Raw genomic sequence first — 27,039 nt, 5'->3', positions numbered from 1 at the left:
CCTATCACCCTTCAGGCAAACAGTAATATCAAAAGAGCAACTGCTTTTTTTTCCATGCCTGTTCAGCACGAAGTATGACAAAACCTATTGTACTATTCCTACTATAGTAGCAGTTGTAGCATAAACATGTATTATCAAGATAGCCAGTGCTTCATGGTGTTAACCAGTTATGTCATGACAGAATATTATTGACTGACAAGACAAATTCCAGAAAAATAAATGGTAGTTGAGTAACAGAAAGGCTAGTTAACCAAGTATAGAAAGAAATTGTATGATTTAACATCTGGCTAAATAGTAATCTACTTCTAATACACAAAACAGTTATTAATATGAAAATAAATATATTTATAGTAACAAATGGAAGAAGCATAATCAGCAGGATGTAGTTGTTTTACACAATGAAAATAACACTGACAACCAAGTCAAAACACACACACACAAAAAAAAAAAAAAAAAGAAAGAAAAATTACCTTTTCATTTTGTAACCCATCCCTTGGCCCAACTTCCACAATCTTTATGTACTCAGGCAGTCCAGATGCTTGAGATTCCTGAAATAAAAATCAATACTGAAATACAAAACAATAAGGGTCACCAAGATCAAAAGCACAGCTTGTACTTGTCCTTTCCTATGACTCTGGGTATAAAGTCATATTGTCAGCATTAAATTTGCCCACAGCCTTTAAAAATCTGTGCGAACATGTTCCACACCTTGAATTAGGGAATAAAAGTTAAAAGCAGAAGTTATCCGCATGCATGTTCCACTGCTCCTCTGAGGCCACAAATGTTTATTATAAAAATGTACATAAAACCATAAATGAACATTGTGTTTTACAGAGTGAGAAATATTCCCATTTCAAAAAGCTTCCCAATGAACAATCCAGTCCTCCAAACTTCTAACTGAATGTTCTCAATTTAACTGAACAGTTACTTCTCTGTAAATGTTTGCAAGACTAGGCTATAAATCTGAAAAGACCAGAGCAGTCAAGAAATGTTGAAGAGATTATTAATGAAAGATGAAAGTAATTCTTCTGCCTGAAGATGAAGGTTTCAAAGAAGGATTTAAAGCAGAACAAGGAAGGCCCCTGGTAGACAAGAAGAAGAATTTTGCTGGTGTAAGAGCAGCTCTGGAAAGGCAGGAGGCTTATGGTGACAGGAGGGAAGGAAGGCAGCAGTAAGGTCAAAGGGCTAAGGAGAGCATGGGGAGTTGGAAGGAGAGGAAGGAGAAACGAGCAGAAAAGCAGGTGAAGGGAAATGAAACTTCCTTCTTTATTATTTAGCTGCTCCGTTCTTGAATCAAGTTGACAGGTGCGGCAGTTAATGTAACCTGGGCCTTTTAAGTCCTGAAACAGTTCAGAGCCGTTGCTTGGACTGACCCCCAAAAGCTGTGTGTCTTTAAAAACACATCAAATGGCCAACTTGGGGCACACTGCCTGTGCCCAGTGGAGCGGACAGGAGGGACAAAGGCAGCCTCACCAGGAGCTCTGGAGACACCCTGTTTTATGTATCACACTGAGTACAGAATGCAACCCAGTGTCTCCATGCCAGCGTTGAAAGCCCACACTGGGGTAAGTGCGAGCTGCCTGCAGGCTGGCTGCTCCTGCTGCACCCACCATCTCCCCCCAGAATTAAATGCCTCTGGAAGGATGACAGTGCCAGCCCATGGGGACAGCTCCTGCCCGCAGCAGTCACAGCTCACCCAGAGACCAGAAGTCACTTCTGCAGCGTGTAAATACAGCCACTAATCTCACATCATCCATAACCAGATGGAAAACCCATTTTTCATGCCTCCCTGGCCAGTATCATTAGGATTGTTTCAACCAAACGGCTGCTAATTTCTCCTCACAGTAATGGAAAATGAGCATTCCTACAGCACCTTTGGTTTCTCCCCACATTCTCAGTGCCCATGGATAAAAGTAAGTTCTCTGCAGCAATAGCCAATATACAATCAACATATTTCAGAGCATTTACTGTGTATTTATCTGAGCCCAGTAAAAAGAATGGGAAACAGCTGTACAGTATCTATTTGATCACGTGGAACATCTGGTAAGTTAAAGCTCTGTCAGGCTGTGCTAAGCCCACACTCGCTGACAGTATAAACCTACTTAAATGTGAAGGTTTTACCTTCACATCTGCTGCATATTGTTTCTCTTAAGTTATTTTCACAAATATGGCACTGCTTCAGCACTACGGGCATAAATCTGGGTTCTTTCACGAATATCAGATCCTTCTTGTTAGACAAATGCCACAGCTGCATTATGAGTAAGGCTGTGACTGGAAATATAAAGGAGCTGAAATAGATTATGTGAACTGAAGCTTAATTTAGAGTATGAAAAAAAGTCTACAAAACTTTGGTGGCAAAAATGTCCAATTTCTAGGCCAAATCCTGTAAATCCTATTCAGTTCCTACTGTGATAAAACTTTTGCTGAAATCAAAGCACTGTACCTGTCTTTGCAGAACAGTTCGCACAGCTATAGCATGTGCAGTAGCCATTCGTACAGCCACTCAGTGGATGTCTGCAACCCTTGGATTTTGTAAGGGACAGAAGTTTTGAAGGGACATTGCAGAAAGGCATTCAATATTGATTTTTAATCTCTGTGATGTTACAGGCACACAATCTCTTTGAGCCATAGTGTGGGTCTCTCAGCCCCTGATCTTCTCTACAAGCCTTCCTGTCCACTGGTCAGTCCCAACTTGAATTCACTATTCTTGAACGTGATACTGAGAGCCATGTACTGGATGACTCTCACAAGGGCCACGCAGTGGAAACTCCAGGCAATACTACAGACAAATCCTTACACTCTTCGAGCTGATGAACTAATGGCTTAAAGTAAACATCTTGGCTCTGAGTCCAGAAAAGTGTTCCTTTGCCTTGAATTTCATCGTTTCATCCATAGTGCATTGATTGCTCCTGTCTTCAAGGTCACTCAGGTCCTATTGTATGGCATCCAGTGTGGTACTGATGATGTATCGTGTCTTTCTATCATCATCAGATCTTACCAACTTGGTATTTTCTGGTGAAAACATTTGGATTACATTTGGATTAACATGATTACTTTATTTTAACACAAACATATACTCTCTCAAAAAAATTTGAGTTAGTGCTATAGAAGAAACAAGTTTTTTAAAAAAGACCTGAGGAACTCCACCAGCAACGCCTCTTTGTACTAATGAATCTGCTTTCAACATTCTCTCTCATTTCCTTCTCAGCCAATTTCTTACTCAGCTCACAAATTCTGTTCTGACCATCCTTATCCCCAACATAACTAGTAATTTCTCTCATGCTGCATTGCTGAAGTCCAGGTAACAAACAAGTAAAAGGAAGGCAGAATACTTAAAGTTCAGGACTCTGTGTACTATTTATGCATTTTACAGTGCATAATCACTGAATAAAATTCAGAAATAAATTAAGAGACTGTAAGAGTACACGTACCATCTTCTGCTAAGATAACTAGCATTTTTTCATTCTGTGTCCCAAGTTGAATCGGAGGACTAAAGCAGTACCTCTTCACTTTAACCTCACTTGTCCTATGAATGAATTGACAATGTTGTTGGGAAGAAAAAAAGACTCCCTGCATGCTTGGGAAGTCTTCTAGTCACAGTGTCACACTTGCAGAATATTTGGACATCACTCAAAACACAGCTGAAGAAGTCACCTGGGCCACCAGTCACATCTGCATTGACTAGACAAGCTTCAAATCCACAGAACAGAGGGAAGTCTTTAAGACCTTATGCAGAGTTTAAACACTTCTCTATTTACTATCTGGATGGCATTAGACCTTAACCAGGTCTTGGGCTTCATGAATTGAGGGATCGAGTTCCCAAACTCTAACTGGAGGATTCCAAATGTGCACCATCCTCTTAGGTAAAAGGAAAGATTTTCAGATCCAATGAGACAAACTTATGAGACTTTCGACACCTTCAAGTATGGCATTAAATGGTCTACAAGTAACAAAAAACCCCATAAATAGAAATCAATAGAAAAATGAAAAATAGTTGTTATATTTTAAGAGAATGCCAAAGAGGTGAACCTTACAGAAGGTTCTTACTTACATTAAACACTAAACATGTCAGGTAAATTGTTTCAGAAAAAATGTATTTAATAAATTGTATTATAGTAAGTATTTTTAGGTATTTAAGTATAAAAAGTAGTTATGGTAGATACTTAGAGGTGACTGCTTATTGAATTATATAGTGGCTCTGTTAAAAATAATGACTACCAAAGTACAATGTTTGAAATATCAAAAAGGAAATAGCTGACATAAAAGACTAAGAGCCTGGAAAATTTGTTTTTTCCATGTATCAAGCCTTGCCAAGGGAGAACAAAAAGCATATAAAACCACAAAAAATTACTTCCCTCAAAACAGAATGCAGCCAAAGAGTCTTTTTTAAAAAATTAGAAAAAGGAAAACCATACCATTCAGCTTGAGAGACGGAATGCCAAATTTCTGTATGGGAACATTTTCCCTGAGCTATAAATAGCTGAAAATTCAAGTTTATTATAGAAAATCCTAGCAACCTTTAATTAAAGCAGTATAATCTTCACTGCATCACTACTTTTAGTAAAGGTGCTGAGGTTCCTTCAGCCTCTGATTTTTATTCCATGCAGCTCATTCATATGGGCACTAATAGCACTGGCAAATATTACCCTGAGCTGCTCAAAAGTAACTGAAAGGACCCAAAAGTAAGAGAGAAGAATCTGGAGGTTCAGGACTTTTCAGTCTTTCTATACAAGTAAAGATGAAGCTCTGCTTTCCTTTTCCACAAGGTGGTGTTCTGGCACAGAGGACAACTGAACAAAGGTAGGTCCATCTTGTACAAGGAGGAATTACTCAGGAGAGCAGTTTTAAGCAAGGATCAGCAGGGAGGTGGCATCATAACTCTGTGTATACGTGCAGTGACATGGACAAATGTCCAAAAACTGGGAGAAGGCTCTGAGATAAACGATACAAATGAGAGAACAAATAAAACAATGGTCAATCTTCTGAACATGTAGATGTCTCTAAACTTTGTAAGACATAGAGGAAATAAACAGGAAGACATTCAAATCTTAGTACATAATCAAATAATGATTTAAGTGGTATTACAGACACTTGTTTATATGGTTCACGCTACTGAAAGGAAGATATAAAACGTACTCATCCACAAGTTAACTAGAAGGAAAATGGAGAAGCTTCACCTGTGAGATATAAATAATATATACAGATATTCGGAAAACAGATGATATATACAGATATTCGGAAAACAGAGGGCCACACCTGGTGAATAACCATCAGTAAAGATAAACTGAGTATTCATCCTAGAACTTCTGCAGTATGTAGCTGATGTGATAACTGGAAAAGCAGAAGCCAGGAACAGGCCACAACTAGCAAAAAAACTCTCTCAGCCCTCGTGAAGCTTTCATTAATTATTTTCTTATGGTATCATTGCTATTCATGTCCTGAATGATAACACAGTAATACCGGAAACAAAGCAGTTGCAAGTGCTTTAGACAGCAGGACCAGAATTCAAAATTCCACTGACACACTAGAGAAATAAATATGATGCATTTCAATAAAAGCAACTCATAACACAACACTTAGGCCTATCTCTATTGTATCTGATGCTGAATAACTAATTAAAAGATTTTTTGCATGATTTCCTTTGCAATTTATGTCTCCATTTTAGTAATTTTGACCCTCAAAAAAAGATTTTTGTAAAATAGAAGATAGATAGTACCTGACTAAACAGTTCCATAGAAAAGGACTAGGATATTAAAACAAGTAACAAATTGAACATCAGTCAATAACACTGTGCTCTCAAAAAAAAAAAAATTAAATGGCAAATCTAATCCTAGGCTATAAATAGGGATGTTATATATAAAACAGTAGCTTGCCACTTAATAAGTAGAAATATTTTATCTATTTTGACTTCCTACTTCAAAAAATAATTCAATCAACTGGAGATCATCCATAGGAGGGCAAAACATAAAATACAAGAAAACCATTATAGAATATGTCATGGTTTAAGCCCAGACGGTGACTAAGCCCCACCCAGCTGCTTGCTCACTCCCCCCAAGGTAGGATGAGGGAGAGAACTGGAAGAAGTGAGAAAACTCCTGGGTTGAGATAATGACAGTTTAATTGACAAAGCAAAAGCCACACATGCAAGCAAAGCAAAACAAGGAATTCATTCACCACTTCCCATGGGCAGGCAGGTGTTCAGCCATCCCCAGAAAAGCAGGGCTCCGTCACATGTAACTGTTACTCGGGAAGACAAATGACCTCCCTCCAAACATTCCCCCCTTCCTTCTTCCCCCAGCTTATATACTAAGCATGACATTCAATGGCACGGAATACCTCTTTGGCTAGTTCCAGTCAGCTGTGTTCCCTCCCAATTTCCCATGCCCCTCCAGCCCTCGCCCTTGCAGGGCCTGAGAAACCAAGAAGTCCTTGACTTGGTATAAACATTACCTAGGAACAACCAAAAACATCCATGCACTGTCAACATTGTTCTCCCACCAAATCCAAAACATAGCACTGCACCAGCTGAAACCAGGACAGAATGAAATTAAATGCAGAGTTAACTTATCTGGAATAAACCAAATAATCATTGAGGTCAAAAGGGACCTCTGGAGATCATCTAGTTTAACCAGGCAGCCGAGAACCATGTTCAGCTGGGTCTGGAGTATCTCCAAGGATGGAGACTCCTGGGCAACCTGTTCCACTGTTGACCACCCTCACAGTAAAAAATACTTTTCTGATCTTTGGAGTTTATGGTACTTCAGTTTGTGCCCATTGCCTCTTGTCCTATCAGTGACTTCGTCTTCTTTATTCACCCCACTAGGTATTTGTACATATTGGTAAGATCCCCCTGCGCCTTCTTTTCTCTGGGCTAAACACTCAGCTCTCTCAGCCTCTCCTCATATGACAGATGCTCCCATCCATTAATCATCTTCATGGCCTTTTGCTGGATCTGATCTGGTATGTCTACGTCTCTCATACTGGGGATTAAACCTACAGGTATTGCTTTAGTCCACCTCTTCAAATTTAATTTGAATGTGCTTAAAACTTTTATTAGAGGTCTTGTGTGAGCTCATGAAAGAGTAGTGATTTATATGTATCAGGAGGCTATCTGAACTGACTGGGAATTCACTGTAGGGATTTCTAACATTTCTACTGTAATTTCCATTAATTATTCAATTCTAATATAATCTGCTAGTACACTTACTAAATTGTTGCAGAGCCGTTTAGAACAAAACCCAAGTAATTCATATGAGAATAGAAGAAATACGATTTTTAACACAGGGGAATTCAACAAAACTATAAATGCTTAAGCTGCTGGAGTAGCCAGTTGTTTGATCTAATCCTGTCTACCAGGAAGACATTAATGGTAAAGACAAAGGTCATAAAGTACAAATAATATTAGCTAAGAAATACTATGAAAAAAATGGTATTTTTACTTAGAAATTAGAAATTAGTATTTTGTAAAAAGATTTCAATCAAGTGAGCAGAATTCTGATGAACTGACAGTTCAAAAGGTAACAAATGGTATTATAGGGAATGCTCCAGAGATTATAAAAAAAATGTTGCTGTATTAAGAATAATAGTATTACACAAAACTAGAAAATTAAAGTCACATTCCTAACTACACTACTCATGGACATACAGTTATAAATTTTAAAAAAACAAAATACCATCTACGTATTACTATTCCTTTTGGAAATCCTTTAGAATAGGTCATCCAAAGCTACGGAAGATGAAGTTTAAGAGCTCAAGGTTAAGAAACCTCAGGTCATTCCTGATGTCTAAACATACGTACCTGGACTCATTCTGGATGACTTAAAGAGTTCTGGCCTCCAAGTGCTCATGCAAACCTGCTCATGGGGCAGGGGCGTGGAGTGGGGGGGATATGGAAAAAAGAGGGGGACGGGGGGGAAACAAACCAGGAAGATTCCCTTTCTGCCATTTTGATTTCCAGCTTGAGCAGACTGAGCTCTTAAACCAAGAACCCTTATTGTAGGTAATTAAGCCCACTACCCACCACAATATATACTGTTTACCACAACTGGCAGCAAATTAGTCTTTTCCAGAGGATGCAAAGCTGTCAAGTCCTTCTGAGTTCCCAAAGTCCTTCCATAGCTGATGCTCTCTAATGTGAAAGACAAAGACTTGCAGGATCTCACCTACTCTCAGGTGCTGAAAATGACACACTTGCTTCTGTTTATTCCCAGAACAATTGCTTAAAATTGAGCAACAGAAGTTGTTCGGGCTGGAAAGAGTAAGTTACAGCATTTCTTGCATTCTGGCTATCAGTAAACGCCTTTTAAATTAATCTTAAATGTGAGACTTTGTTGTTTAAAACTGCTCCCCCCCTGGCCCCAGCATGTCTACAAAAGAAAAAAAAATTGGAAACAAACAAAACAACAGAAAAAAAGAAACTAAAAACAAGCCAGCCCAAATTCTATCTTTTGACATTCCTGCAAATGTTTGTTTTTACTGATGAAAGATTTCAGGACATTTCAAACCTATCAAGATGTGTACACACTGCAGGGCATCTTAAATGGCACTAGACACATTTGCTGGGCAACTGAATGGAGCTTCTAAATAGTTCCTCCCATGCACGTGTCTAAAAGCATGGCAGATGTCTGAATTCCCATTGCAGCTGAAGGAGCTTTATATAATACGGCTGATAGAGATAAAGAATTGCTAAGCCACTAAAGATAAAGAGTTGCTAAGCTGCTCTCCATCATCTTTGAAAGGTCATGGAGGACAGAAGAAATGCGTGAGGACTGGAGGAAAGCCAATGTCACTCCAATCTTCAAAAAGGGCAAGAAGGAGGATCCAGGAAACTACAGGCTGGTCAGCCTCAGCTCCATCCCTGGAAAGGTGATGGAACAGCACATCCTGGAAGTCATCTTGCAGCATCTGGAGGAAAAGAAGGTTATCAGGAGTAGGCAACATGGATTCATCAAGGGAAAATCATGCCTGACCAACATGACAGCCTTCTACGGTGGAAGGACTGGCTGAGTAGATGAGGGGAGAGTGGGTATCGTCTACCTTGACCTCAGCAAGGCTTTTGACACTGTCTCCCATAACACCCTCATAGGTAAGCTCAGGAAGTGTGGGTGAGATGAGTGGACAGCAAGGTGCATTGAGAACTGGCAGAACGGCAGAGCTCAGAGGGCTGTGATCAGCAGCACAGACTCTAGCTGGAGGCCTGTAGCTCACGGTGTTCCCCAGGGGTCAGTACTGGGTCCAGTCTTGTTCAATCAATGCCCTGTATGAAGGGACAGAGTGTCCTCTCAGCACGTTTGCTGGTGATACAGAACTGGGAGCAGTGGCTGAGACCCCAGCAGGCTGCGCTGCCATTCAGTGAGACCTGGACAAGCTGGGGAGCTGGGCGGAGAGGGACCTCATGAAGTTCAACAAAGGCAACTGTAGGGTCCTGCACCTGGGCGGGAATAACCCCACACACCAGTACAGGCTGGGGCCAGCCTGCTGCAAGGCAGCTCTGCAGAGAAGGACCTGGGAGTTCTGGTGGACAGCAAGGTGGCCATGAGCCAGCAGTGTGCCCTGGTGGCCAAGAAGGCCAATGGGACCCTGGGGTGCATTAGGAGAAGCGTGGCCAGCAGATGGAGGGAGGTGATCCTCCCCTCTGCTCTGCCCCAGTGAGGCCATATCTGGGGTGCTGTGGCCAGTGCTGGGCTCCTCAGCTCAAGAGAGACTGGGAGCTACTGAGGAAGGTCCAGTGGAGGGTTACAAAGATGCTTAGGGGACTGGAGCATCTCCCTTATGAGGAAAGGCTGAGAGAGCTGGGCCTGTTTAGCCTGGAGAAGACAAGACTGAGAGGGGACCTTACCAATGTCTACAAATATCCTAAGGGAAAGTGTCAAAAGGATGGGGCCAGGCTCTTTTCAGTGGTGCCAAGTGACAGGACAAAGGGTAATGGGTGCAGACTGCAATGCAGGAAGTTCCATCTGCATTTGAGGAAAAACTTCTTTTCTTTGAGGGTGACAGAGCACTGGAACAGGCTGCCCAGAGGAGCTGTGGAGTCTCCTTCTCTGGAGGCATTCAAACCCCACCTGGATGTGATCCTGTGTGACCTGCTTCAGATGAACCTGCTTTAACAGGGTGTTGGACAAGATGATTCCAGAGGTCACTTCCAACCCTGACCATTCTGTAATTCTGTGAAAAATTCAGGTCATCCTAAGGTTCATCTCTAGTGGCTTGATGATCTCAGTCATCAGGTTTGTATAACTGCTTGGGGACTGAATGCCACTCCAGAAGGAAATAGGTCTGTTGTGCATTTTACAATGCACAGGATATGCCTACCCCATAAGATGTCTCATATATCCTAGGTGTTTCAAACGGCACCTAGGCACCTACGTTAAGGCAACTACGTCCTGTCCTAGGTCTGTACTGGCTATCGCAGGAACTTAGCTGCTATAGACACCTACTTATGTCTTAATTCAGATGTCCTAATCCCAAACTGGCATCTGCCTCAAATGAACTATATATAATTTAATAAGTTACCAAGAGAAATTGGAGGAACTTATTCTGAGTTCCTGTAAGAGCTCAGTAGGTGATGTATTCTTTTCATCATTCTAAATCAAGTTTTCACCCTTCCTTGCTGACACGATTCCCAATCCATCCTGCTGCTGCATCTAAACTCTTCCTTATTGCCTTCCATCTTTGCCTCTAAGCTCTTCCCCATTGAAAAACTGGAATACAGATAAATACATAGGAGAGAGGAAGAAACATTACCTTGCAGCAGATCATTTCAATCCAAAACATACCCTCAGCAACTAATACCTCACACATAAACAATTTTCCAGGTATGAAAAGTTACATGTAGCACATGGACATTTAAGCAGCATCAGTCCAATGAAGAGGATTCTAATTCTTGTTTCAGATCACGTCTTTGGAGCAACTGGCATAATTTCTATTCTTCTGTGCAAGGTATGCTTTAGAAGCAATTCAGATCAACTGAATTCTTGCCTCCTTGTTTTCCCACAACTCCTCTGTAAACAGAGCATTCACATTGATCCAGACCTTCACCCATGGACTGAGTTGCCAGTTTGACCTTGGGCCTCTCTCATCGCTGTGGACCTGCCTGATGGTCACTAGGCTGCATGGCTAGTTCTGATTACTGGACTGAATCCTGACTGTGACTCACTGCCTTGCACTCCTAGCTCTAACCTTGGACCTCTTCTATCACCACAAACTTGCCCAATGACCTGGACTCTTGCTTGAACATGACTACCACCTCTAGGCCTACCCTGCTCATCTCACTTAGCTACTATGGGACTGGGTCCTGGCAGGTGACCTGCCTGTTAACACCCTAAGCTTCCCTGCCTTAGGGAGATGCTAGCCCTTGCTGCTCCCTGACAATCAAACTGAGATAATTACTTATTCCCTAGAGTTCATTGCAATATTTGGACCTTGCTCTCTCACATAAAGTTCAGATATATACACCTTGAGCAGTTCTTCACCCCAAGTCATACATGATGGGAATAGAATGCACCCTATTTCTCCTTCTCTTTGCCCCTTTCTATCAGTCATACCTAAAAAGAAAGTGTAGTAGTTAACGGCTAACACTGTTAAGTATAAGCTTTGTTGATGGAAGCCAGTAATACTGCACGCTCCAGTTTGTATCTGAAAGTGAAGTGTTTTGTGCATTAACTCTCTCTGATCCTGCTGCATCATACACTTACCCAGTAGAAGCTACAGCTATTGGATGCTATGAGAGTAATCCCAAAGGCTAATGTCTTGTTCAAGCACTAAACAAGGGTCTGACACTAAAAAATACACCAAACTCCAACTAAAGTACAAGAGCTCTGTCTGATACACAAACACAACCCTGCTCATAAAAGAGAAAACTGAGGCACGATACACAATTGTGCTAAGTCACTTAGTGCACAGAGAATCTCCAGAGGGATACTAAGCGTGCACACTGATTTCACAGCACAGTATCTCCCAGGTCTTAGCAAAATGTAGCAAGATGCAGCAAATCAAGCAAGCAACTCCCTCCCATACGAAAGGACATTTCTTTCAGGCCAAACACAAAATAGCACATATCACAAAAGAGCTACAATTAATAAATAAATATAATTTCTGTCTGCAGGAGTCTAACAGGGAGTAAGAGAAGGAATTCCTCACTTCTCAGACTACTTTCCTTTAGAGTAGATCAGAAAACATCAACTCTCACATACTTTGGGTGAAACACCTGCTGAAAATTGTTTTCTGTGATTTGCAGTATACTCTTTTGCTTATAGTGGATGTGCCTAGCCACCCAGAAACGCAAACAAAATCTGCAGCTGCCTCCATCATATAATTTGCCTTGTATAACCAATTCAAGTGAACTTGGCTTGAACTATGAATACACATAAACTGAAACCCTGGCTCTTGCCGTTTTCAGTTGAAAGGGTAGTTTGGCAGTTGAAAGTCCAAAAATCACTGTTTGGAGATGTCTACTTCCATTTCTATTTTAAAAGTGTAAGAATAAGCTCTAGTAATTTATTAATACGTTTTTAAATACATGAGAGGATGAAAGTTGCTTTCTGCTGTACTTTTCATATCACATCAAAGACTAAACTGATGTTCATTCTTAAAACTATTCCTCATTTTCTCCTTTAATGAGGAAGTGCCAAGTTCAGAAGTAATAAACAACGTTAAAGATTCCTCATTGGTTTTTTATCATGTTGTGCGTTTGGAATGCATGCTGAAACTACTACTTTTAGTCAGACAAATTACATCAGTTTCCACACTGATCTTGCAATAATACTACCCTGTATTTCTTCAGGACCTTCTCAGTTTCTTTATAAACTAGATTTTCTTCTTGATCTCTCCATTATTTGAAAAGAACACAAAATGTAACTGTATTTCTTTCAAGACTGAAATGCCACACTGAACTACTACACTGGGCATGTGTTTTTCCCAGAAGAAGAACATAACGCCACGAACTGCTAGACTATATTCTTTAGCTTCAATTCCGATTAAGTCCTTGCTTTGTAATTTTAATGTACTGCTTTCAACCTGCAAAACTGTGCAAAGCACAGATACAGTGAAATGATAGCACACAACTTAATCAGTGGTTTTATCTCAGGTACACAATATAGGCTATGCTGGTTAGGAAATTAATAAAAGCTGTATTACCCACCTTACCTAAGGGTAAAGAGCAAAATCTGTTAAGACCACCTATTCAAAATATAAACATTCATGAAGAAACATACATAGTATCATTATTACACAAAATACAATTACTAGTATGATTTCAAATATTAGAAGTTAAGTACTTAGGACAAATATAGCCCTATAAATATCAGCATTCTAGATTTATTGTTACTTCACAAATTTTGTTAGGTTTTATTTTCTTCAGACATTTTGATATCTCAATTTAAACAAAGCCACTGAAAGCATCATGGAAAATATGTGTAGAAATGATTATGATGCGAAGATAGTTACAGACACCCAGAAGCCTTTCCCTTTAGTAAGCAAAGGTGAGGACTGTGATTGCATAGTTACTCATTTTATATTGTGACCATCAAAATCCTGACAGTCCATGCTATGTTGTAACTATGTTGCCAAGAGCAACAACTTATTACATGTCAGTAGAAAGTCATGCAAACATTTCTGGTAGTCCTGGCTGAAGATTTGCCAAATGAGAGCTCCAGTGGATCAGAAAACTCCACAGGCAGACGCAGACTACCAAAACTGCTGTTCTGACAGCCCTTCAAAAAGGAAATCTCAGGAACTGGGGACTGAATGTCTAACAAAAGGAGCAGCTACTTCTAAAAGCAACTGCAAACTATGTCCAGTTGTCTGCCATGATGTTGGATGCTCTGAAAAAAAATAGTAGCATTACAGGACAAATATTCAGAAGGATAAAAGCAAGCCCAAAGACTGTTCACAGTCTGTATTTTACATAAAATCATTCATAACCTGACAGAACACAAAAATAGATCCAATCTGTCAAATAACAGTCTCCTGGATGAATCTGAACTTTTTGAATTAGCACTGACAACTTGCCATCTTTTAAAAAACATTTGTTGCTATCTTCAACAAATGTAGAGCAAGTGGAAAAGCAGAGTGTCAATTACAGCTAAAGATTCATGCAATGTAAAAGCAGACAGATGTGCTGTAGTCACAGATGGGGGTAACGTGCAAAATCATGATGAAGGGAATGTATTACTAGAGTCAGGTGGTAGCAGAGGCATAGGCAACCACAGCTAAACTTGTGTTACAATGGAATCATTAATTACAAATAGTACTAGAGGCCTCTGTTGTTAGTAAGAGGCCAAAACAGCCAGTCACTTTAGCAAAAATTAAAAATGTATTTTCAGGACATGGTGTATACATTACCTTTTTCTATTTCCCTAAATGCCTCCTTTGGCTAACAAGCAGCACTTCTCCATTAACCAAGTTGATTTGCGGCCAAGTCACTTTCATTCATATCCCTATCTTGGTCACAGCCTGGAAAAGCAATTATACTCTGCCATCTGGGCTGGATGAAAAGGATACAGAGAACTGAGATCAACAGCATACTGATGACACTGGAGCCAAAACCTCCCACACTTTCCTTTACCATTATTTATGATAATAGTATTATGGCATGTATGGCGTTTTACAGGCAAGACTGAAGACAGAATTCTAGAGGGCAGAGTGGTGTTTTTCCACACACATTGAAAAAGCAGAGGTATGATCAGCCGTACAAGACCAACATGTGAAAGTAATTTGTCCTTTATAATGCTTTGGGATATCAGTTGGGGGGGTGGGGTGGGGGCGCAGGGTGGGGGCAGGGAAAAGCATACATTGACAAGCTAGCCCATCTACCCTATCAGGCAAGTTTCTTTAAATAACTTATTGTCAATAAAAGTGAGTTATGTGTAGATCTTGAAGAACTCAAGCAAAAAGCTGGAAGTAAATCAACTATTCTCAATTATTATTATCATCAAAATCACCTTCTGTGTCCAACGGCAGTGCCTAAAAGATCAAGGAAATCTTTAATTCAAGTACAGCTGGGCCACCACTATGTTTTCCATAGCTCTCTTCCCAAAAGACACTGATAAAAGTGACAGTAGTTTAATGGTTATTCATTTAGCCACTGTTGGCAACTCATCCTTCAAGAGAACTTAAAATTTATAAAAGTCTTTAGAAAAATAACATCTGCAAAGTGTTACCATAATAATTTCCCAACAGTAGGAAGGAAATTATGGTATCTTAAATGCTACACCACTTTTGATGTTATAAAAATGTTCCATTTTCACAGGGGAATCAGTCAAACATTAGCATATCTAGAGAATATCATATTCTTCTCATTTAATTGAAAATAATTAAAGCTATTGAAAATTTTCTTAGTATGAAAATTAGAAAAAAGACAGACATAATGCCTTATTTTAAAATAAACATCTAAAAATTTTTATCAGTTTTTATGAGCTTATTAAAAAGTACTTGTAATGATACATCACAGCTTCTGCTGAATTGGTTAAATTTCCAACTTATTAAATAGTAATGTATCAAAAGTTTGACATGTTATGATCATGCAAACCTTGAAACAGTGGAGTGGGCAAGCAGAATAAAATGGACTGATACTGAAGAATTTTTGACAAAGACAAAACCAAAATGGGAGTATATCACCTCAGACTATTTAAGATTAAGGGCTGTCATGGCAAAATGAATCATCAAATTTCCTAATTTTTTATTACTTCCACTTCTACACTTCGCACATTTAAGAAAGTTTTTTCAGCCTCCATATTCCAGATAGTAGTTGTAAAACAAATGAGAAATAAATATGTGTCATTGTAAAACTGGTAGTAAGACCAGTGGGTCTGTGTTAGGCAAGTGCAAAATAAGTTAAAATTATTAAAATATTATTATCTAATATTATTACCATTAGCTATACTTTCATTTTACTGTGACACATAATCTTGACCAAAGGTTTATTCTAAACTCTCATGATAGATAGTAATACTTTGGGACTAAATAGCAATCCAGCCATACCACTCACTAAACTCAAAATGTCCTGAAATGTCCTTAATGGCAGGATTCAATTGGACTTAGACATCTGAACTTAGGGTATCTACACATTTATGTCTACAGGTATGCCAGGTATCCCAGTACAGTCAATTTATATATTCACATATGAAGTCCTAATGTTCCCTAAACACAGCATGTAGGACACGGGACCTGTGCCTTCTTTGGCAGCTGGGTGTAAAGTAAGATACTATAGGGCATCTTAAATGGCATCAGCAATGAAGCATGGCCGACCGAATCAAGCCACTTCTCAGCACTGGTCAGCAATGGCCAAAAGCATATAAAACAACTCAGCTGATTAAGAAGGGCACAAGTCCAGAAGGCTAATTACACAGGCATCTAGTGCATTTGAGATTCATCAGACTTCCAGCTATCACGCCAGAGGGCATAGGTCTCCCATAAATCTTGTTCGGTATCTGCCAACCCTGTAAGCCATCTCGGCTACCTTAGGGCACCTCACATGGCACCAGACAACTGCACTTAGGCAACTGAATCAAGTCCTAAGTATCAAAAAATGGCACAGAGGCAAGAGAAAATTCTCAATTGCCAGTTGATTCCTCTCTGTGTAGCCAACAGCCAGCTGGTTTAGCAGCTTAACTTTCCATTTTCTTCACAGCATTCAGGCAAAAGTAAGCAGGGCCAAGGAACTTGCCTATCCTTTCGCTTCATGTAGGCTGTTTTGCTTTATATGAAACCAACATATAGTTCAATTTCAATTATGCTTCCAGGCTTTTAAAAATTCAACTGTGATCAGCTGTGGATTCTGTTAAATCTTTTTCCTAATCCCATTATTTCACATGATATACCTTCATCACTTACCTTGCTCCCCCATTTCTCACATACTAACACCTATATTTAATCTCATCTTAACTACCTGCATTAAAAGTAAACCCTAAAGCCACATATAGTTCCTTTCCAGATGCTGCTGTTGATTTATTTCCCTATGGGTTTCACCTAACATTCCACCAATGTCCTCTGGCGCTTCAGTCCACATATCTCATGCACTCAAAGCCTTTAAACATTTTTTTTCCAACAAACTCATAAACTAACACCTTTATTCCCATACAAAACAGCTAACATCTGCGGATAAAAAAACAGCCAAACAAAGAAGAAATGTCAACCCAGCACAGTTTTTTACCAATGCACATTTTAGCAGTTTTTGCATGTAATAAATCTGATTTTTTGTCACAAGAGTTGTTGAGAACCACTGTCATAAGTGTAATTAATCCAAATAACAAATTAAATCAATTGGATTAACTTTCATTTATTTACACCAAACCATAAAATAAAATAAATCTCCATTTAACAAGAGTATTATCTAAAAATATCACCTACAGCATTCTGAAAGTACAATTTCCTTATCACCTGCAGCATCTTTTTCATCTTTTGCAACATTAGAATTTTGTCCCAAACTACAATCAAAATCTTCACCATCAATTATTATGTCTAAACTAGTAAAAGTCTGAAAAGTCATTAACTGATTACTTCCAACTCTAACACCTTAAGATTTAAAAGCAACCCTTAAAACTATCCCTGAAAGTTATTTCCCTGAAATGTAAATCACGCATTTATCAGTTTACTGATTCCTTTGGAGTGAGAGATTCATTTGAAGACCATATAGTCTGAAAAAACAAGGCCTATATCTGATTTATAATTTCATTTAATAAACCTTTTATTATTCATTACAACTTATGTCACTATCAACATATTACAAAATAGAAAAAAAATTTTATCTTCACTGCACTACTTAAGTTTTAAAGTCTGCACACCATTTTTGCATTTCTGCCCCAAAAGGGCTATACAAGTGTACATCAATAGAGCAGTAATAAAATATATCCCTCTTGCTGAAAAGCAAAAATGCTGAATTAGCTTTACTGGTATTTAGCACAGTATGAAAGCTTGATTTTGATCACGGAACTACAAGTCTCATATTACATGCTTTTATCTCAGGAATTCGAGATCAGCCAATAAAGCAACTTCTCTCAGTTTCAATATCCAGATGAGTTTTTCTGTGTGACAGAAGATGGATGGATCAGATAGCCAGAGAGAACCTTTTCCTATAAATATATCCCGACAGCTTTTTATTCCCACTCTTAAAATTAATATTTTTCTTTTCCAGTTTTTTCTGAGGTTCAGTTAATTGATGAGCCTTACTGAGTGCACAGTACTTCATTACGCTGTATGTCAAGGTCCACATAGGCATTATGATGTGTATTGGCACACATTGTAAAGTGGTACACATTCCCTGCAAGCTCACAATCTTTAATACACATTTTTCTTTCATACTTCATCTATCTTTTTAAATATACATTTGGGGAAAAAGAAGAATGCTAAAGAAAATATTTCACCTTTGTTAAATGAATGAGAGCTCTAAACAACAGACGAGAATTCAACACAGCCTGAAGTACTAAACTACTTTTCTGAAGTTCCCCCCCAGTTTCTTTAAACACAACTTCTTCCACATTTCACATATCAAAGGATCTCAATAACATTCAATTCCTAAAATTTCCAAGAATCATCACCTTCGTTAAAGGTCTTCAAATACTTATATTGTGAAAGAGCAGAGGGTGACAAGAAGTCTTTCCAACTTTATCTCTGGACTGTACATACATTGCACCAGTTTCTCATTGCAAGATATTCACATAGAAACTGAAATTCAAAAACACAGTTTCACAAACAAGTGAATCTTCCAACCCAGGTGCTGCAAGAATTGGAGCTAACAGTTTTGTCTGAAACACCAAAAAAAAGGTCCTATAATTAAAACTGCAAGAAAATAAGGGTAACTTCATTCTAGGTACCCAGCATTCCACCTTTAAGCCAAGTCTAAGTGAAAAAACCTAACTTGTGATCCAAGCCACTACAGATATGATTGTTACTAATGTTTATTAGACACCTCGTCAGACAGTTTAAAGATACGCAACTTAATTAATAAGGAGCAATAAATATTGTGCTTTATGAAAGCTTCCACATCTGACCAACTGGTAAGTCTTACAGTAGTCTAATAAGGCACTTGTGAGATTTCCTTACCCAAACTAGAAGCTGAAAATCCACAAATTGTAAATAAAATCCTTACTAAAACCTGAGACAAAGATAATATTCCCATTTATTTCAGTAGGAATTAAATTTGGATCTAGTTGACCTTAGGCAATTCACTTATCTTCACTCTCAGCCAAGGCAATGAGAAACTGAATTAAGAAGAATGATCTCAAGATGTATGAATTTTAAAATGACGATTTGACACACGGGGTGTCTGAAATTAAATCTTTTTCCTTGAGTTGGCAAGAGAGGAAATGAACATCACTGTGCCCATATGTAGGCTTTGAAGGAGGTGGAGGTGGGACAAGTCAAAAAGGGGATCTAACCAAAAAACAGATGTTGGATCAGAGTAGAAATTTCCTGTGTGTTTTTTTAATTCCCAAATTTGCAGCACAAGATCTGTAAAATCCTTTACAACATTTCCAGCTGTATTCTAAAGTTCTAAACCCACATAATAATCCCAATATAGCATAAATCTGTATCAACTAAAAAGCTCCTGTTATCTTTCCATTATTTACAATCCAATAGCACAAAAGAACCAAAAATCAGTGACTCCACTGAAGTCAAACTTACACTTTATTATCAGCCTTCTATCTTCTAACATCCTGTTTGGCACCTTTAGCAAACCAACTACTTAGCCTTTTCAGACTTTCTTCAACATCTTATCCACCAAAGTTCTTGAGCTCTTACGCTGCAGCATAAATAATACCTGGCTGAAAAAAAACTGGCATGAGTCTACTGACTGGATCTTCTAAAGGGGAAACTCCTCTTGACTTCAAAGAAAATTCTGGAAAGAGATCAGCATTGAACCCTCTCTACTCCAGCTAAACTCAGTGGGAGTGTGTTTTTATGTTTTATTTACTACCTTCAGTGTCAGCAAGTACCGAATGTTTTTTATCATCTCCAAAGTCATCAAAAAGAGGTACAGCACACTGATATTAATTTAATAGTTTATAATTTAATTCTAAATTACAGTTATAAAAATACTTTCTATTTATTAATTTACATACTTTTTCAATAACTTTGTGTGCTTTACATCTCATGAACATTAAGAAACTAAATGCTGCCTGGGAATCTGCAACAAAACAAAAAAAAGTCCCATTCTTATGATGTATTCGTCAATAAAAAGATCTGTCTACCGAGTTCTGTATTGACAAGGCCTCTACATGTAGAGGAATATGAAGGGGTGGAAATTTTGAAAGGCGACACAGAATCTAAATACCTCGGAAATTCAGGATAAATACATAATATGAGGTAAGAATGGTGGGTAAAGGTGAAAGGGAAAAAAAAAAAGGATAAAAGATCTTAGCCCTGTGCAATTAATATACTTTCTCTATACTGGTTTCATTAAGTATCTTTAAATAACATCATCCTTTTAAAAAGTCAAGGAACAAGAATCCTGCAATATAAAGTTCAGGACATCTAGCTTCTTCTTTCTCTATTAAAAATACACTTCATATGCAATTTTCAGCTGATAAAAAAAACCCTGAATGTATATTATGATGTAATTCTTGCATATTGTATTTGTCATAATGAATCAATAGATTTGCAGCAAATTTTTATAGTACTTCTTAAACTAAATAAATTAAATTGAAAATGAAAATAGCCTAAATAGTTATTTAAGGAGAGACTCCAAATGTGAATTTGTTCCTAGAATATATAATTATGTGAAGATAAAAAGAACATGAAATACAGTATGTCTCAAATCAGTTGCTCTGAGGTACAGCTAAAAGATTCAAATAAAACAGACACGCATTCTCCTCCCAGGTAGCATAATATCATACGCCTCATTTTTAACGCTGTAATTTGAATCAACAATCAACCATCAAATACAAGTGGTTAAGACAAATACACATAATTGTCATATGGACTGAGGTTTTCATTGTTATTCTTGAGTTACTTTAAAAATAAAGTTGAGAGGTTTTGACCATATGTTTAAAACATGACAGTACATTGCAAATTCTAAACTAGCAAATTAAAACTGCAAAAATAAGACGCTTGCATCCATCTCTTGATCCAAGAGTCCAAGAGTGTCATGCAGTGAGGAGATGAGGGAATCTTAAGAGTATGTGTTTTAGGTCTGGATATTTAGGCATGTAGCATATAAATAATTGCAACCTAGGCACTGAAGCAGAAGTTAGATGTCTAAATTAGAAGACCCAAGCTTTTGTTCATTATGATACGTATTTAGCATGTAGAATTTGTGTTCCTTTCCAGTTATAAAACAGATAGTAATGTACACTGTGCTTTCCAGTGATAGTACACTGAACAACTGTAAGTAATTCTGAGTATTGCATCCCATATGACAGCCTAAATTTATGACAGAAATCCTACAAGGTAACATAGGACACATTAGCATTATTTAGGTAGAGCCACACCTCCTACAGTCACAGCCACATACAGCAGAGCAAGAGACTAGAGTTTTACTTGCGACTTATTTTTGCTTTGCTTGTGGTAGACGCAGCCCTCACCAAACCATATAACTCCTAACATACTCCACGTCTTAGTATACCTAGCTAGTGGTACATTAAAACACAAGCGAATGATGCTTATTACTTAGCCATGTTTAGCCACTACCCTGTTGTAGAGTAGAGTAGGATGCACTGATTTAAAGTGGCAGAAGATGAATATTCACACCGAAGCTGACACTCTGACCTTAAATAATTATATTTTTTCCAAAGTATTGTAAGTCATGCAATGTAATTAAAAACTGGATTTTAATTGTCTCTATTTTACATCATTTAAATATCTAGTCCTCTGTAACTTATTACATAAACTATAACATCTTTTAAAAATCCAACCATTTTCACTACTATGGAAACCACAGCACATAAGCCTTTTTCTAAACCTAAATCATATAGGTTATTACCCCTCATTGTTTTGATTAGAAAGCTATTAAATAATGTCACCACTTGATACTTAGCCTTTAAATTTCTACTGTGTATTTAATATACAGACAGGTTGTAAGCGTTCATTTGTGTATAGCAACATGTTTCTTTATTTTAAGCAGCTCTTTCCTCTTCTACCCTGCCTGTCTGCCCATCCTCCAGGTCTTAACACTAGATATCAAACAAACCAGTCATTTTACATTTCTTCTCCATTTTCCTCACCATTCCAGTGGTGTAAAGACCTAACTTGTCCCAGCTGGAATTCAATTTCTTGAACAGGACTAACCAAAACCGAACAAGCCTCAAATACAGTCTTTTGCAATGGCACTAACATTTCCCTGTTTGACTGGAAGTACTTGATCTGATGTATCCGAGGACTTAATTTGATTTTTTTAACAGCTGTACTGTATTGGCAGCTCATAGTCCTCCTATGATTTGTGAGTATTCCAAGGTTCTCTTCTTCAATCACTTGTAACTGATAATGTCAGTTTCTAGTCTGGGTTATTAGTCTCAAAGTACCTAATAATTCTGTATCCTTGAATTTCATCCCAGTCTTTTACACCACTTCTTTAACCATCCAGTTCTTCCCTGCTGTGTCCCTTAGCATATTCCTAATGCATTAAAATTCCATTTTAACCTACATGAAAACATAATATTAAGTCTGTAGGATGAGACCAATGTCAGCTGCTCTCAGACCACCTCTCCTTCCAGCCAGAAGGCTCCTGCTAAGCTCGAGGACAACCATCAGCAGCAGATGAACAGCCAGCCCTCCTCCCTGCTGCTCAGCCTGATCTTTTTATAAAACAGAACACAAAATACATGACAAATTCCAGTCAAGTGTTGTGAGTCACCATCAGTAGCAATCTCCTGATTACCTGCAGAAATCTCCCTAATACTGCAACATCTGCTGCCACCTCCATTCTAGGTAGATCCTAGCACATTTTACAGTTCTGATCTAAATCCATGTCTTTAACAAATTCTCATGTAGCTCCTATTTAGTAAAATTATTCAAACCTTTAATAGTAAATTAATCAGCCCTATTAATAAAAACAGCATACACTGGGGTAATGCCAAGAGAATGACGCAGAACTAGGATCTCCTTGTACGGAACATAAAACAGTATTTCTGAAGCAAACAAAATTAAGAAATTAAGAGAACAGAATAAAATGAAGATACTGCAAAAGGAATGTGGTGTCCCATTGATGAGTCAGGTGTTCGATAACTTTTGTACAATATACAGACTAGTATAAATAAGAGTGAAATTGATATTAATGAATTCTACTAATAGATATTAGAAAATTCTATTTACCATCTAGCCATTAGCCCAATTACCTTTTGCTTTTCACCTCTCCTTTTCCGTAACTTTCCTCCTCAAGCAGTCCTATGTTTTGAAATCAGTTGCAAAAATACAAAATTTTTGGCTAAATTAAACAGGAAAATTAAGGGAAAACAAAGACCAAGCCATCTCACTATGAAGTCTAGGACCTTTTATTTTGCCTCCAATACAGCTCCAAGTGGTTAAACCTGGACTTTTACAAATTAGACTGCACAGTATATAACCGAATTTTTATATATTTGGGATTTTTTTAGACAAAACTGAATTATTTTAGTTTTACAAGAGCCCTGGTAGCAACACTCTAACACCACCTACTTTTTACTTTGTGTTTAAAGAAAAATCCTGAAAAACTCCTGAAAAGATTTCAGCACAAAAATCAACTCCTTATTTTCATCAGCCATGAAAGCACTCTATTATTTCCGGGAAACTGTTTTTTGCACTTTAAGCCCCTTCCCCTATTATATTTCTCAGTGTACCCACATAAATGTGATTACAGTGGTGTCTCCATAACTGCCTTGCACATATTGGTCAAAACAACAAAACAATAAAAAAATTTAAAAAAACAAAACCAAAACACTTTTTACAACCATCACTTGAGCTAGTATGGTTTCTAGATCACATAAAGAGGAACATGTTTTTTCTTGAACGGGATTGGTACAGTATGCATTCAAGCACAAGGAAACCCTTTATAGGTTGTTTAAGTATTCAGGTGAGAAAAATGTTAACAGATTAATGTAAAGAAAATTATTAAAATAATCTAATAAAAATCACAGCGAGGTACTGCAGAAGCAAATGTTAAAACTTTAACAGTGACCAACTCCAGACTTAATTAGTGTCAATGGTTGCAAGTAGACTGTGCAGCTTACAATCGCATCGAAGTGCATAGGGAGGATAAGCAGTAAATGATCATGTTTGATGTTTACTGAAGAACTTATATCCTTCGAGGAAGAAAAATGGTTATGAAAATGAAATAAGAGCACTGCAAAAATGAAGCAAGATTTACAGGCATCCATTACAATAAAGAAACCTTCTTGTTTTTTATAGATATTCTAGGAAGATATTATTGCTTGTCTTTGACTTAAAAACCTCTTTGTTGCAAAAGCCCTTGAACCTTTCAGATGCTTTTTCTGACAGGGGGGCAGAAACTGACACAATCAAGTGGCATATCATGCCATTTTGATGGAACTTCTAAAAAACATTCACATCTTCTGAAAGAAAATGATGCACCAAAATACAGCAAGGGCACTTGAAGAGCGACAGTGATCTGCTTCATGTCTAATACACAAAAGTCCTTTCATTTTATTTCCTTTTACAGTAAGGAAACATTTTTCCACTTTTACAGAAACAACTGAAGGAATTACATTTGATTTTTTCATCAAAATTCAATGCTGCATAGATACTGTTCTCAGGGAACTGTGATAGCTGGAAGCTGTATGGAGCTTACCTATACAAAGCTCTATGCTCACAACAGCATTGCTTCAGGTATTCTGTATATATAGTTTTTGAGATATCAAACTCAGATCATCTGAAGCAAAACTACAACACTGCCAGCTTTCATTGCACTGAGAACATTGTATTTTTCGTGATTGCCCCACCTCTGAAGTTACATTCCTACCCAATAATTAAATTTCACTTCCAGATGGTGAAGAAAAACGGAAGATGTACGCCCGGTATATCTGAAAGGTGTAGAAAACAGAAGATGCAATCAACAACAAGTGTATTCAAAAATATTAAGAACCCACGATTTTTAAACCAATTTTGTTCTAGGCTTGGCTTGTGTTTTTTAACGTTTGAAGCACTGATTGATTACTGGAGTTAGACTTGGAATGAATGACAGTTCGGACACATTAAACCCAAAAAATAAGTGCATGTAAAGACAATGTCATTCTCAGAATCATTTCTTCTTTGAGAACTTCATATTGAAATCTTCCTCCAATGTCCTTCCAGCTTGACGCAGCCTCTCCCTTAAAGCCACTGGCAGCTTTCCCTTCCCTTCCTTCCAAAGCCATGATCAGGGCAGTCGTGGCTTAGTGTCTTCACTTGGCCACCTGCCCACACGCCTCCTCACCTAACCTCCTCTCCCGCTCCCCCCCATCTCCAGCCACTCTCCAGACCTCCTCACAACTGGTGGACAGGAGGGTGAGCACCCGCCCTCACTCATCCCTCCACAGCACTCTGACGGGTACTCAGAGCACCCCAGGCCAAACGGAGGGTCCTGCTGCTCCCGAGGAGCCGTGGGCTCTGGCTCTGTGTCCCGGCCACCGTGGCTCTCCACCTGAGGGCAGGTGGACCCACCATGCTCCTTTGAAAATTACAAACTCCGGGAAGCAACGGCAATGCTGTTGCCTCGCCAAAGTGTGTGTCACCTGACAACTCCTTTCTCACTTTTCACACAGTGGATTATAACAGGTGGGGGCAAACACGGGTGAGAGGGTTTCTTTTAACAGCGCCTCATCCCTGGCCGCAGCGCTAGCAGGGAAGCCCGCCTGTGTGTGCACTGCAGGGTGGGTCACTGCCAGCCGTGTTCGGACACAGCGCCCAGGCCAGGCCCAGCGGCCTGCGGGGATGACAGCGGCTCCCGCTTCTCCGTGGACGCCCTCACACCCAGCGGCGGCCGGCGGGAGGCCGGCGAGGCGGCCCGGGAGCGGGGCGAGGCCCGGGCAGCAGGGACGCAGGGTACGTGCATGAGGGGCGAGACGGCAGCGGCAGGGGGGGGGGAGCGGCCCCCAGCCGGCCCCGGCCTCCCCCTGGCGGCGGCCGCGCCTCGCAGGGCCGGCGTCATCCCATCCCTTCATCCCCGCCCGACGATACCTGCCCGGGGTGCGGAGCCGCAGGCGGCGGCGCGCCCGGCTCCCCGATCCACAGCTGCTCCTTGAGGAGGTGCTGGTAGCTGAGGCAGTGCTTCAGCGCCGACGGCACCGTGCCCATGGCGGGGCGCTCGCCCGGCAGCCAGCCGCAAGGTCGGCGCAGCCTCCCGGCCCGCGCGGACCCCGACCGCCCCGCGCCCGCCGCAGCCACTGGCTGCGGCCCGGCCCCAGCGGCGCCTGTGATTGGCGGAGCGCGCCGGCAGCCCCGCCGCGCCCCCTCCCGCGCCGCCTCGGCCCGCCGGCCTGTCAGCCGCCGCCGCGGGCCCCAGCGCTGGCGAGCCGAGGTGGGCCTCGGCCTAGCGATGGTGGCCCGAGGCGGGCCGAGGCGGCGGCGGGCCCCCGCAGCGGCGGGCCGAGGCGGTCCCCAGCGGTGGCGGGCGGCCTGCCCGGGGGTGGCTACGGGGCTGCCGCCCCGGCTGCCCTCACCTCCTCGCCTCCCCGGGCGTAGAGGGCGCCGGGCAAAGGATCCCCGGCGGTGGCCGCCCGCCTTTGGTTCGGGCGCCACCGCACCCTGCCACGGCGTGGCGGCGGTGGGGGACAAGCCCCTGAGGGGATCTGGGGGCCGTGCTGCCCTGAGCTCGGCGGGTGGGTTGGGTGGGAGCGTGGAGACAGCCAGACGTGCGGCCGCGGCCTCCCTGACAGGCCGCACACCCGGGAGAAGCGCAGCCCAGCCCGGGCTTGCGGTGCGTTTGGCAGGAGGCTTGAGGGGAAGGAGAGTAGCGAGGAGAAGGGACAGGGCTGCTTCAAGACCAAGCCCGCTTGCCCTGTTTGGGGTCCTGGGGCTGGGCAAAGGATGTGGAATAAAACCTGCCCTGCTCACTCAGCCGTTCAGGTCTCTGACAAGAGGCTTTATGCGCATGCTTGCATTTGTGCTTTTCGTTGGGGTAGCAGAAACTTAGGA

General features: G+C 40.2%; 1 protein-coding gene across 1 annotated transcript in view; it reads right to left on the bottom strand.

Moving 5' to 3' along the window:
* HMGCLL1 (3-hydroxymethyl-3-methylglutaryl-CoA lyase like 1) overlaps positions 1-26,328 on the bottom strand; it is an 87,978-nt gene extending 61,650 nt beyond the window's left edge. Inside the window, exons 1-2 of the mRNA XM_056344379.1 lie at positions 26,083-26,328; positions 471-548 (exon numbers count right to left, since the gene is read on the bottom strand). Coding sequence (XP_056200354.1) covers positions 471-548; positions 26,083-26,199 — 195 coding nt within the window. The 5' untranslated portion in view covers positions 26,200-26,328. The remainder of the gene's footprint in view (positions 1-470; positions 549-26,082) is intronic.
* Between the last annotated feature and the right edge of the window lie 711 nt (positions 26,329-27,039).

Source organism: Falco biarmicus, chromosome 6 (assembly GCF_023638135.1).
Source record: "Falco biarmicus isolate bFalBia1 chromosome 6, bFalBia1.pri, whole genome shotgun sequence".
Classification (NCBI taxonomy): domain Eukaryota; kingdom Metazoa; phylum Chordata; class Aves; order Falconiformes; family Falconidae; genus Falco; species Falco biarmicus.
The sequence above is the reverse complement of the archived record's forward strand: the minus strand, read 5'-3'. Positions and strand labels throughout refer to the sequence as shown.